We start from the raw sequence: 12,299 nt of genomic DNA on the forward strand, positions 1-12,299 counted from the left end.
CCTGACTTTTTTTTTCCCAACCTGACTCTTTTCCTTAATTATATGGAGGAGGATCATATATTTTTCATTAAAATTTCTAATAAGGGACGAGGTTTGAAGCATAAATAAATTGGGGGTGCCAACCAGCTAAGCGGAATAGTCGATATTCCCCAAGGCGTGTGATAGTGAGAGGGGGCATCTAATCGATAATCAGTCATATCTGCCTTAATAATCAGAGTCCAGTTAGTGTTGGGGGCTTTGAATCACTATCATGGCCGGGGTTCGGGTGTTGAGCGTAGTGAAAGACGGGAGTGGTGATTTCGTGACGGTCCAGGAGGCTATCGATGCCATTCCTCTCTGCAACACCCGTCGGACCATCATCCGCGTGGCCCCCGGCGTCTACAAGCAACCCATCTATGTCCCAAAAACAAAGAATTTCATCACCCTCGCCTCCTCTTGCCCTGAGGACACTCTCCTCACTTGGGACAACACTGCCACACGAATCCAACACCATCAGGTAAACTTACTTCCTCTCTCTCTCTCTCTCTCTCTCTCTCTTCTTCACAACAATTCTTCAATCTCCACATAAAAAAATAGACACAGGGATGCCGTTATTATATACAAAATAACGAAACCAAACTCAGAAATTGTCAGAACCTAGACACACCTTACGATTTTAGCCTATTACTTACATTGTAAATGGCATGACATAAATCATAAATTCTGTAGTTTTAGTCTCACATCAGGATGCCAGCCAATCTTCCTTCTTTTCCGTGCTTATAAAAGGGTTGGTTGCCTAGGCATTTGCCCAAAACCTCTTGGTTAGGGGAAACTCTCCCCATTTGGTATCATATCCTCCATTTTGATGGAGGATATGATAATTTCCAGAGGAGAATACCATATCCTCCATCAAAATTCCGGCGAGTTTGCCTGAACAATCCCCTTGAGGAGTCGGAGCGGCGCCATCCTTCTTTTTCCTAGAGTGTTGGGTGTGTTTTCACCACTCCTAGGGTAACTTCTCTGTGTCTTTACTCATTCCTTTTGCTATAGAATTGCTTAGGAAGGGAATCCACGGAACTTGGAGTTCCAAAGACTCCTAGCCCCATGGCCTCCCTTCATTTCAAGTAGGTTAGATAGTTTCTTTTCCTTGTTTTACTTTACTTGCTACCCCTTTTCTTCCTTAAATCTCTCTTCTCTTTCATAGACCAAGAGGGTTAAGAATGAGACTCCATGGTTCCCATGACTCTTCTTAAAGGGAATTAATACCAAGCTCTTCCCCTTGGGGTGAAGCTTGCCATTAGGGCTGGAGTAGCCCTGCCCTTTTACTTTTCTGGTCATTTACTTCCTTCCTCCTTATGCTTCTGGTCCTTTTCAATGGACCAAGGGGATTAAGGATAGAGTTTCATGATCATCATAAGGCCTTTTGAAAGGGGGAATTAATATCCAAGCACTCCCCTTGAGAGATTTTGCTTGACGAGGCACTCTCGAATCCCCAATATTCATGGAATTTACCAGGCCTACCATAGCATCGATAGCATGTGGAAATTTCCTTTGAAATCTTGTTAGTTTTAATCCTCGACAGAATTTGCAATTGTACGCTTACTGGCCAATCGTAAGTGTTAAAACTTATGATTAACCTAAAAGGTTACAATCGTAAGTCCGTCTCAGAAACAAAAATGAAGGTTTCCAATTCCAGTAGTTAAAGTCTCCGGTTCCAGCAGGTAAGACACATAAAAATGGCGGAGAAGGACTAGGAGACTGGGTTTCCCCGGGCATGGGTGGTGCCTAACACCTTTCATCCAAGGAAATAAGCCCCAACCTAGAGTTTTGGTGGCGAGACCGCCCCAGACAGAGTCATCAAGAGTCCTAGGCACACTCCTAGGTAGCGACTCTAACCACTCTCATCAGGCCTTGGTCTTTGTGGGGGAAAAGTGTAGTTTACCCACTGATTCCTCTGGAATTGGGGGTAAAATGCACTAAAAAGACCAAAATATCAAAACCCAGCCATAGAAGAGCCCACAGAGCCCTGTGGAGGTCCACCCTTCACATTTATTTGGTTTACTAGTTTTTTTGTAAAATTCCTTGTGCTAAAGTCAATATTTTTCTCACCAAGTCTCTTCTGTTACAAATAGATTAGTTTTCTGTTCCAATTCTTGTGTAATTACGCTTGATTACTATTTGGAAGCTTTTCAGGTCTCCCGTGTAATTGGGACTGGGACCTTTGGATGCGGCAGCACCATAGTCGAAGGGGAGGATTTTATAGCTGAGAATATAACATTTGAGAACTCTGCTCCTGAGGTGTGTAGCTCCCACTTTAATGTTGTTTTGCAAGCTCTGTACACACATATAGGGAACTGATAACCGCACTACCATAATTTGATAATGGCACTAATCACTTTCTTTTACACCTTTTAGATTGGATGCTCAAGGTTTGTACACACACAGACACACACATAGGGAACTGATATCTGCACTACCATAATTTGATAATGGCATTATCACTTTGTTTTACACTTTTTTGATTGGATGCTGAAGGATTTTCAGGAATTGTAGTAGCCTTTGACAGCTAGTTTAAAGAGTGTAAAATAAAGAGAGTGGTGCCATTATCAAAATATGATAGTGCGGTTATCTGTCTCCGACATATATTTGTCTGTGCTTTATAAGACAGATTATTTTGAGGTTTGACTTTAATTTAGCAGTCATAGGTTGTAGCATTATACATTGGTGCATCGGGCATCCAATACTTTCTAACTTTGCTATCCAAAATGTGCCATTTGAATATTTATGCAATTCAAAATCTGAAGCGCTGATTTATTATTATTTATTGAATTGCATAGGAAGCACTGATTTCTAATCCATTATTATGGAGCTTGCAATTTTTTCTCAGGCAGTGTTTTCATTGCTAAATCTTTTTCTTTGGTTTTCACCTCAAATTCTGTGTTTATATTGTGTTTGACTGACACACTGCTTTGTTCGTCTTTAAAGGTTGGACTGTTCTCCCTTGAATGATGTCCATTCTATAGTTTCCTGGTTACGGCTGTTTTTTTGCCTAACTGGTTTGATCACTGGTTCCCCTCACACGTCCTTGTTCCCAAATTGTACACAAGATTTGGAAGAGTGTCGATTCCGGTTAACTGAAGAAGAAGAGCATACATCAACACATAGGGTAAACCCATGCAGCGAAAAAAATTCCATTCAGGTACAACAAAGGAAAAGTCATTAAAATGCATCCCACATGTCCCAAAGTTCAAACTGGCAACCTATGAACCATAATAAAAAAATAAGTGATTCTACGCTTTTTTTTGACTTCCTCACTCCCATATGTTAAGGAGTTTGAATGATTTTCTTAAGTATAAGAAAGGGCAATTCCAAAACAAACTATACCAGAATACTAGAATAGCCTAATCCTGACAAACTAGGTTCGTATGAAAGTTACAAAGCATTCACCATAAACTGAACCTTGAACCAAGCAAACTTAACCAAGTAACATAAGTCTATGTATTAATGTTTGGAGTTTGAAATCCCTTGACATGTCATAATACGAGCCAATTCAGTGACTATTGTCGATTTCTAATCATGTCGCAGAGTATCAAAGAATCTTATGGGTTAGTTTTTAAAGAATCCTTATTTCCAACCATTATTTATTTGAACAGCCATGATCCATGTCTAGCTTACTTGGTTCGCATCATGCCATTTTGCAGACCCGTGCTCTGTGAACTCGTTCACAATACAGTTTGCGATAATTTGCTAAAACTGGTGAACAATGAACCATGGTATGATGCCCAGTTTCAACTTTCGACTTCCCATAGGTATAGGAATTTGAGGAGGATTTAAATGAATTTTCTAAGTATAACGAAGGACAAGTTCAAAGTGAAGCACACTAGCTAACCTAAGAACCTACTCCTACGAACTGAGTTCACATGAAAGTTATGAATCACGAACTGCGAATCCTAACTCGAGCCAAGTGGACCACATGAACGAAGTAAAATAGGTCCACATGGTGTTTGGAGTTTGAATTCTCTGGACCTATCATGGTATGTGTCAATTTAGTGAGAACTGTAGAGCTCTAATCATGTTGTTTTGTAAGGTATGTTTCCAATAATACTGTCAATACCTGGGTATTCATTTGCTTCCCTTAGATAATTGAGAAACTTATCCAATAGGATACAGAAACAATTATGTAAACACCAGAGATTTCCCTAAATGCTAGCTTTCTCCTAGAACTCAGAAACCAATTTTGGTGTGACCTTACATCATAGTGTTGGGAGTTGAAGGACAGGAAAATTTAATGCCCCTACATCATAAATTTGGACAAAAGGGTGGTGGTATCACAAATAAGTGAGAAAACTTCCAAAGCAAATATGGAAGGATGACTGGTAAGCTTGATGTAGTTCCCTCTCCAAAAGAACCTTTTAGGGTATTTAAAGATTCCAATTGTTGCCTTTCTTATCAAAATGTTTGCCAACGTCTTAGAATCATCTGGTCATGGTTGAATTGAAGGCAGTGGATCAAACTATTTGTGGGCCACCAAATCAATGGAGCTGATCACTGTAAAGTGCCACATGTATGGTAGGCCACCCCCTGTTACAATAGAAATCGTGAAGTTTAATGTCTTCCAAGCATGGCTCTTTTTTTTATTGTTATTTTAAGGGCACAAGTAGTTTTTGTAATTGCTATATAAATTAGTAGGTTTTGGTCATTTTCCCTTTGAAAAATTTCTCTGTAATGTTTGCGGATGTCCATAATCTGGAGTTTCTTGTACAACCAAGAGGCAACACTTAAGTGAGGTGCTTTTCACCGTAAGAATCCCTTACAATTTACGACTCCAGTTTTCATGATAACTATGCTGTCTATGCTAGTGAATGTTAAGAAGAATCCTCCTTTAGCCCACAGGATTAATGTTTTCCTAAATTCTTGGGATGTATAGCATTTTCTAAATATTCCAATGTACATTTTTTTATCAGTTAGATTTCTAAATTTTCTATACGTTCTTTTGTCATTTGAGTATACTTGTGTGTATGTTGTGTTTTTTCATATGTTGTGTTTTTTCAAGAGATAATAGTAAAGTTGCATAGAAACGATTCACTAAATTAGTTTATTTTTTTTCTTTTTTACTCACTAATCGTACAGGGTTCGGGACAAGCTGTGGCAATTAGAGTAACAGCTGATCGCTGCGCATTCTATAATTGCAGGTTCCTTGGGTGGCAGGTATTCTGATCTTTCTGGTTACTTAGAATTGTGCTTGAGAGTACGTTGCTTCAGTTGCACAGAATTTTTAGTTTGCTAGTTGTGTCATCTTGTCTCAGATGTTTATGAACATTATGGATATCATGAAGAGCTTCAACATGTAGGAAATATTTAAAGAACTAAAGAAATAAAAGTCAATATAATGTAGGAATATTCGAGAAAGTTCAATCCAATAAATTGATTTATCAATCAGGTCCTCATAGTCCGGTGAGAATGTTTTTATTTTCTTACTAGTAACAACTGTTTTAATCTGACCAGAATATCCTCATCTCTTTTATAACAATGAAAGAGGGGGAAAAGTAAAGGAAAACAGAAAAGGAAGGAGCAGGCACAAGAGCTGATGCTTGATAGAAGGATTGATGAGAAAAGAAATGAAGAAGATGACAAGGAGAAGAGACAAAGGATTTGAGGGATGATAATGTTTCTGCAAGGGAAGTGAAGTTAGAATAGGTGTTTCAATTTGTTTTTTTCTTTTTTATTGGAACTGCTTATACTTTATAGAAAATGAATCGCATCTGTCAATAGGGCTAGAAACGGAGGAGGCAGAGATCATTGCTTCATTCCAAGATGAAGACCGATAGGAGAAGGAAAAACGAGTGGGTGGATGCCTTTGCTGTTTGCTGTCCAAAAATTGTAAGTGGTGGCAAAATGCTTAAAGCAGTGCTGATAGGGGCAGACCTGAAACACATGCCGTTCAGTCTGTTAGGAAACAGAGAGATTTCTTAAATACTACCGGCAATTGGAGGTAGCATGGTTGGTATTTCGAGTGTGATGGAAAAAAAGAAGATATTACTGCAGGGTTTGGTTGTAGTGGGGTGGTTTTTGGGATGGGGAGAGTCCCTTTTTGGGCACAGGCAGCCAGGCAGGGTGACAATGTAATCTGGTTTGCCACCAATTGAATTTGTTAAAGCGGCAAACATCATCGTAACTCTTTGAAGGCTAGATCATGGAGAGCAAGTCATCCACTTTAGCTAGTGCATGCCGACATGTGGTCTAATGCAAACGTTGTATCGGGTCGAATACTTTATGAAATGTGCCGAGTCTTAGACACTATAGCCAGAGCAGCCATTTCAATTGCTGTGTGCAAAATGCCTATACGGATTCAATTCGTTATTGCGGGATAGGGATGTCAAACCCTTTGATTTGCATTTGGGGGACACCTTGTCCCCACTGATGTAATCTTGTTATACCATTTAATTAAGTTATATTTCAAGAAAAAAAAAAACAGAAAAAATCGAAGTTGCCAGACATTTACAATAGGCTAACCAGGTCCCTTCCAAATATATGGGAACTTGAGTATGTAAATAAAGGCCTTCTTTGCCAGTTGTTCGGGGGAAATTCCCTGAAGTTGCTTTCTGGAGCCAGCTTCCACGGTGACATTAATATCTTGCTTGTGGGTTATCCTGGAACCAGCAAATCTCAGTTGCTTCTATACAACAAGCTGTTGCCTTTTGATTATTTTTGTTCTCTTTTTTTTAAACCTTTCTTACTGTTTCTAATTTAGCTAAAAGAGTATATTGTTATCTTTATGCAGGATACCTTGTATCTACATTATGGAAAACAGTATTTGAAGGATTGTTACATTGAGGGCAGCGTGGACTTCATCTTTGGAAACAGTACTGCTCTTCTCGAGCATTGCCATATCCACTGCAAGTCACAGGGATTCATAACTGCCCAAAGCAGGAAATCTTCTCAGGAGTTGACAGGATATGTGTTCCTGAGGTATGTTTGCTGATCTTTATTTCATGTTTTGAGTTTATTGGAGCTTTACTTACATTTTTGTTTTGAATCTGAAAATAATTGATCTGAAAATAATTGGACCACTTCCTTAAAGCTACTTGTGTAATAAATGAAGGGTGTGCTTAAGCTGAAGTTTGGTCCAAGCTAGCATTAATTTCATAAAAATGCAATTATCTTCTTTGTCAAGAATTGCAGGTTTTCGTTATTGCTTGCTTCTCTCTATTCTCGCCTTAAGTAGAATTGAAGTAACATGGGAAGAAGAAGCCATAATTTGGGCTATGTTTAAAGCCATCGAAGGCCGAGAAAACAGGTTTGCGATGAGTAAATTAGAAATGACAAACTTAAAAAGAAGTAAAGAGAATTTCTTGGGTTATTGCTCCGCAAGGAAGAGACGTTTTCTTTGCAGTTGGGAATTCAAAAGAGAAAGAAAGGAAAGATTGGTTGTGGATGGAGAACCCAAAAAATAGGTTAATGGTCCTTTTTTTTGTTTTGGGGTATACGGCAGCTGAGAGAGATGTGTGAGAGAGGTGGAGTTACAGAAACCTTGGTGTTCTATATCGAAACTCCAAAAAAATGGGTTTTAGGGACATATGGCATAGCCGTATGGAAAAAGGGGTGAATGCGCAATAGCGCAATGCACGAGAGAGAGAGAGAGAGAGAGAGAGAGAGAGAGAGAGAGAGAGAGAGAGAATGAGAGAGATTTGAGGGGATTTGAGAGAGGGTTTTAGGGATTTACATGCGCACGATGCGCCAAACAGAGATGCGGTGTTTTATTTATGGTAATGGGGTGCGAGAGAGAACACGATGAAGAGGAAAATGAGGGATAGGGATTGCACGTGAGAGAAATAGATGGGGAGATTTTTGAGATTTGGGGAAGAGATTTTCAAGATTTTTTTTTTTTTTTTTGTCTTTTGATTTGGTGATTTGCGGCAACATAGAAATGAGATACGAGTTACGAGGGTTACGATCAGTTTAAGAGGAACACACAACACATACAGAGAGATACGCGTGGTAGAGAGAGAAGTGAGGAAATAGAGGTCGCCGGAGAAGGAGGAGGTTGTTGGAGATGGCGCAAGAGAGATGGATGAATGAGAGAACTCTTCTTTCCCTTAGGAGCTTTGCTCTGATACCATGTTAGAAATGGAGTTAGGGTTAGAGAGGAATGAGAAGAAGAGTGAAGAAGAGATGGAGAGTCTCCACTAAGGAGCTCCTCATGTGTACGATGCATAAATAGGCCCCAAATAGGGCAACAATATATAAAGACTGCAATACCCTCTAATATAGAGGTATTGCGTAAACTACCATTACATGTTATTCAACAATTCGAACTTCTCCTCTGTCTTCTTTTTTCTCACGACAGGGTTTCAAAGGCTTCTTATCTATGTTTCGTGGACACGCCAAAAAATGGACAGACAATGTGTGTCCATGTTTCTGCCCATTTTTTCCCTCCACAAATGGCAGGGTAAGGATGATCAGATAGGGCTGATTTTTGGTACACACCCTATCTGTGGAAGGGCCTTCCAAATGAATGCTTTGGATCCCCCAAAAAATGTGGGGCCACATGTGTTTTTGAGCTATAGCTCAGGAACACTTTCCTCTATAGAGCTTGAGCTCAGAAACCTCGCCCTCTAAACAGATTTTACAACTTAGGTGGCAACTTAAAAATATGAATATAAATACAGATTAGTGCACCTTATATATATATATATATATATATATATATATATATATATATATATATATATATATATATATATATATATATATATATATATAGAGAGAGAGAGAGAGAGAGAGAGAGAGAGAGAGAGAGAGAGAGAGGAAAGTGTTGGTGAGCTTAAGCTCACCAATGTGGGACCCATGTGATTGGGGCGCTTAAGCTCACCAACACTTTCCTCATATATATATATATATATATATATATATATATATATATCCAATTTTATGGTGCTGTTTTTCTGCCAGTTTTCTGTTTTTTTGTTTTTCCTGTTATTTTTTGGGTGAGCACCTCGTCCTGCTGTTTTTTTCGTACTCTTGTCCTTTCCTTGCAATGGATTTACCTTATTTAAAAAAAAAAAAACACTTAATTGGCATACGAGTCCATGTCTAATTCACATTGTTCTCTCCATTTAGTTCTCTTCTTTCCCTTTTCAAAAGCATCTTGGATACAAGAACATATATTTCTTTTTACGGTAACAATTTTGAAATATTTTGATCAATGCAGATGCGTGATCACTGGAAATGGGGGGACTGCATATTCATATCTTGGGCGGCCATGGGGACCCTTCGGAAGGGTGGTCTTTGCATTCACATGGATGGATGCATGCATCAAACCCTTCGGGTGGAATAACTGGGGCAAATCCGAAAATGAAAGAAGTGCTTGCTTTTATGAGTACAGGTCTTAACATTCAACTTTTGGTACTTTGCATTCTCTACCTGAGTCATTTTGTATACAACCACATTAATAGACATGTTTCATAAATTTCACTCAAGGCCAGTTAAGTCAATATACAGTTCAAGAGCCTGTATTTTTTATACATGCTCTTGCACGGCCTGTACTTTTTCTTTTGGGGATAGCTTGTCCCCCATGGGACCGTTAATCTGATCTTTTGCTTCTTGGAATGAAAACTGTTGTCTTTCAAAACAAAAAAAAGTTAAGTCAATATACTAAACTTGCTGACTCAAAATTAAAGTGCCACCTTTAATTTGGCTGGGCTCCCAGTGTCAATTCCAAACTCATTTCTTCAGAAAACTTCCAGATATGAGCCGGTGGGTCCATCCAAGACAAGAACATTTTATGAATTTTTTCGTCAGAGAAAATTTTTGCTTTGAAGATTCAGAGAACGGTTAGGTGCTTACAGACTACAAAAGACAGATTTGAGTTGAGCCAAGTTTTTGAACATTGAGTTATGTCTCCTTAAACCAATTGAAGCTAGGTGGATTTTGTTATTATTATTTTTTTTCACTTTTGCACTTTTGCAATTTTTGCCACCTTTTCCATGTAGATTGATATCCTTGCAGGGTCTTCAGTGTGAAGATCCTATAACGATGTCAGTTCATCCCCAGCATGAATGGTTCATGCGTAATGAACTTATGTTTTTTGTGGCCTGGAAATGGGTAGTTAAATCTACACTGGAATGGTCCACTTTCATCTGGCTGGAATCAATTGATTGTAATGTTAGATTGCTGCGATCCATGCCATTTTTGTGCTTTGGCCAATCCAAAATGGGGGCCTGTAAGCTGAACTCTCCAAATCACTGCGCATTGTGAGATATGTTGGCTGGTTATGAGCCAAGGCATCATTATACAACTTTCAGCCTGAATGTTCTACACTTGCTTTTTCATATAATCTTCTTTAGATGCATGACTGGCCTATACAGCTTAGGAATTGCTTAATTATTATTATTATTATTTTTTTTAAAATGCAGGTGTTCTGGACCAGGCAGTTGCCTCGCAAAAAGGGTTTCCTGGTCCAGAGAGCTGGTAAACGAAGAAGCAGAGCAGTTCCTTACGCATTATTTTGTTGACCCAGATCCTGAGAGGGCTTGGTTGGCCCAGAAAATGGCATTGAAAATACCATTATCGGCTTAAATTATTGAAGCCAAAGTGGATAACCTGAGACTTTTGAGTTTCTGCACCAGGGAGTTATTGAATATATGTTTGGCTTGTTTTATTTTATTTGACTGGATCATTGTGAGATGGCAGAGGACACATGAGAGGTAATTTCTATAGAGAGGCTTTTTGTATGCTTCCTCTGCATAATTGTCATAGTAATGTAGTTTTTATGTTACGCATATGATTTAATGTTGCTAGTTTCTTATTAGAAGAAATACGGACATATTGGATATGGGTTGTGAAAAAAAAAAAACTCAAGAAATCTGTGGGAACTCCCGTGGACTATAGTAGGGGTGTCAATGGATCTCCCTTGGACTATAGTCACGATCTATTCAAATCTTTTATCGATTCTGAGTGTGTTCTTCGGATCCTACTTCCGTCAGGATCCATTTCAAATTGAACTGTCTATTGGAGTGTCCTATTAGATCCTACTTGTGTTTTACATTTAAAATTCTTAGAAGTGGGGAGCTCGAGTGACCAGTAAATGTAAGGGTGAGACATAACAGCAGTGACGTAGTGAGCTAGGAACTTAGGGTCAATGGTTGGAGATAGACCTGTGCCCGGGCTAATTTGTGGGTACAGGTTGACATTTGAGTGACCCGTCAAAATTGAACCGTGGGTCACCCAACCCGCCAAAACAAGGGTTGGGTCGGGTGAACCTGCGGGTACCCACAATTCGTTTTTTCTATTTTTTTTATTGGTTTTAATGGACAGTACAGCCCACACCATAGGATGATCCAAACCGTCTATTTGATGGGCCACAATGTAAATAGGTTGTGTCCCAAAAATCATTTCCATAGGATGATCCCAACCGTCCGATCTTTAGAAGTTTCCACAACATGAGTCCCTCTTTAGATCGCAGGGTTAGAATCATCCTATGAAAATTATTTTTGGGGCACAACCTATTTACGTTGTGGCCCATCAAATGGACGGTTTGGATCATCCTATGGTGTGAGCTGTGCTGTCCATTTTGAAAATTAGGGGGGTGAATTCATACATAGAATGCGGTGAATTTATCACTGCCCAAAAAAAAACAAAAGAACTCTTTGGCAAAATATTGCGGGTTGACCCAACCCACCCACAGTGGGTGCAGGTCACCTAAGTGCTGCACCCATTTGACCTGCACCCGCATGACCCGCAGGTAACCCAACCCAACCCGCCGGTTTGCCAGCTCTAGGTAGAGAAGAGAAGAAGGGGACTCCAAAAGGTTACTCGAGACTTGAGAGAGATGAATGACAAAACACCACAAAGAATAACGGAAATGATAAATGCACCCCTTTTCATCACATGGGACACCCAGCAGTGTATCAATGACTGCAGTTGGGTGTCCCATGTGATGAAAAGCGGCGCACTATCATTTCCCAAGAATAATCGTTGGGAAAAAAACATCATATGATTTATTTCTCTTACTAAAATGCCCATGAAATAATATTTAAAGTTATAAAAAATTAGAAAGTATTTTTGTAAAATAATATAATAAAATCGGATTTAGGATTGTCCCTGGTCATTATTTGGATCCAATCGGTAACAATTTCGGATCCTATGATAGGATCTTTAAATGTGTCTAGTCCATAGGCCCCCTAATTGTTTCTTCTTTTTACAGAATTGTAGAATGAAAAAATGGAAACATTGTCGGGTTCTATGGATCTTGGTAATGTGTCTAGATCGTATCAGTTTAAGTTGGGATTGGTATGGTTCATTAGACCATCTGGGTCCAT

At 39.2% G+C, this 12,299-nt stretch overlaps 1 protein-coding gene across 2 annotated transcripts; it reads left to right on the top strand.

Annotated features, from left to right (window-relative positions):
* The first annotated feature begins 37 nt into the window (after window positions 1-37).
* On the top strand, window positions 38-10,760 carry PME31 (pectin methylesterase 31). 2 transcript variants are annotated; one of them, XM_077356577.1, is made up of 6 exons: window positions 38-496; window positions 2,173-2,277; window positions 5,110-5,187; window positions 6,761-6,948; window positions 9,191-9,364; window positions 10,395-10,760. In XM_077356577.1, exons 1-6 carry the CDS (start codon window positions 251-253, stop codon window positions 10,555-10,557), a joined length of 954 nt encoding a protein of 317 aa, XP_077212692.1. In that variant the 5' UTR covers window positions 38-250; the 3' UTR covers window positions 10,558-10,760. The 2 variants fall into 2 exon arrangements, with proteins under 2 accessions (XP_077212692.1, XP_077212693.1); XM_077356578.1 differs by having other exon boundaries at window positions 9,191-9,384; window positions 10,395-10,518.
* The last annotated feature ends 1,539 nt before the right edge of the window (window positions 10,761-12,299 follow it).

Source organism: Tasmannia lanceolata, unplaced genomic scaffold, assembly GCF_043159265.1.
Source record: "Tasmannia lanceolata isolate RefF3 unplaced genomic scaffold, GAP_Taslan_0.1 ptg000016l, whole genome shotgun sequence".
In the NCBI taxonomy this organism is placed as follows: domain Eukaryota; kingdom Viridiplantae; phylum Streptophyta; class Magnoliopsida; order Canellales; family Winteraceae; genus Tasmannia; species Tasmannia lanceolata.

Coding starts and splice junctions, on each gene's coding strand:
- PME31 (XM_077356577.1), top strand. CDS start 251: ATGGCCGGGGTTCGGGTGTTGAGCGTAGTGAAAGACGGGAGTGGTGAT. Junction 497..2,172: donor CACGAATCCAACACCATCAG/GTAAACTTACTT, acceptor GAAGCTTTTCAG/GTCTCCCGTGTAATTGGGAC. Junction 5,188..6,760: donor GCAGGTTCCTTGGGTGGCAG/GTATTCTGATCT, acceptor ATCTTTATGCAG/GATACCTTGTATCTACATTA.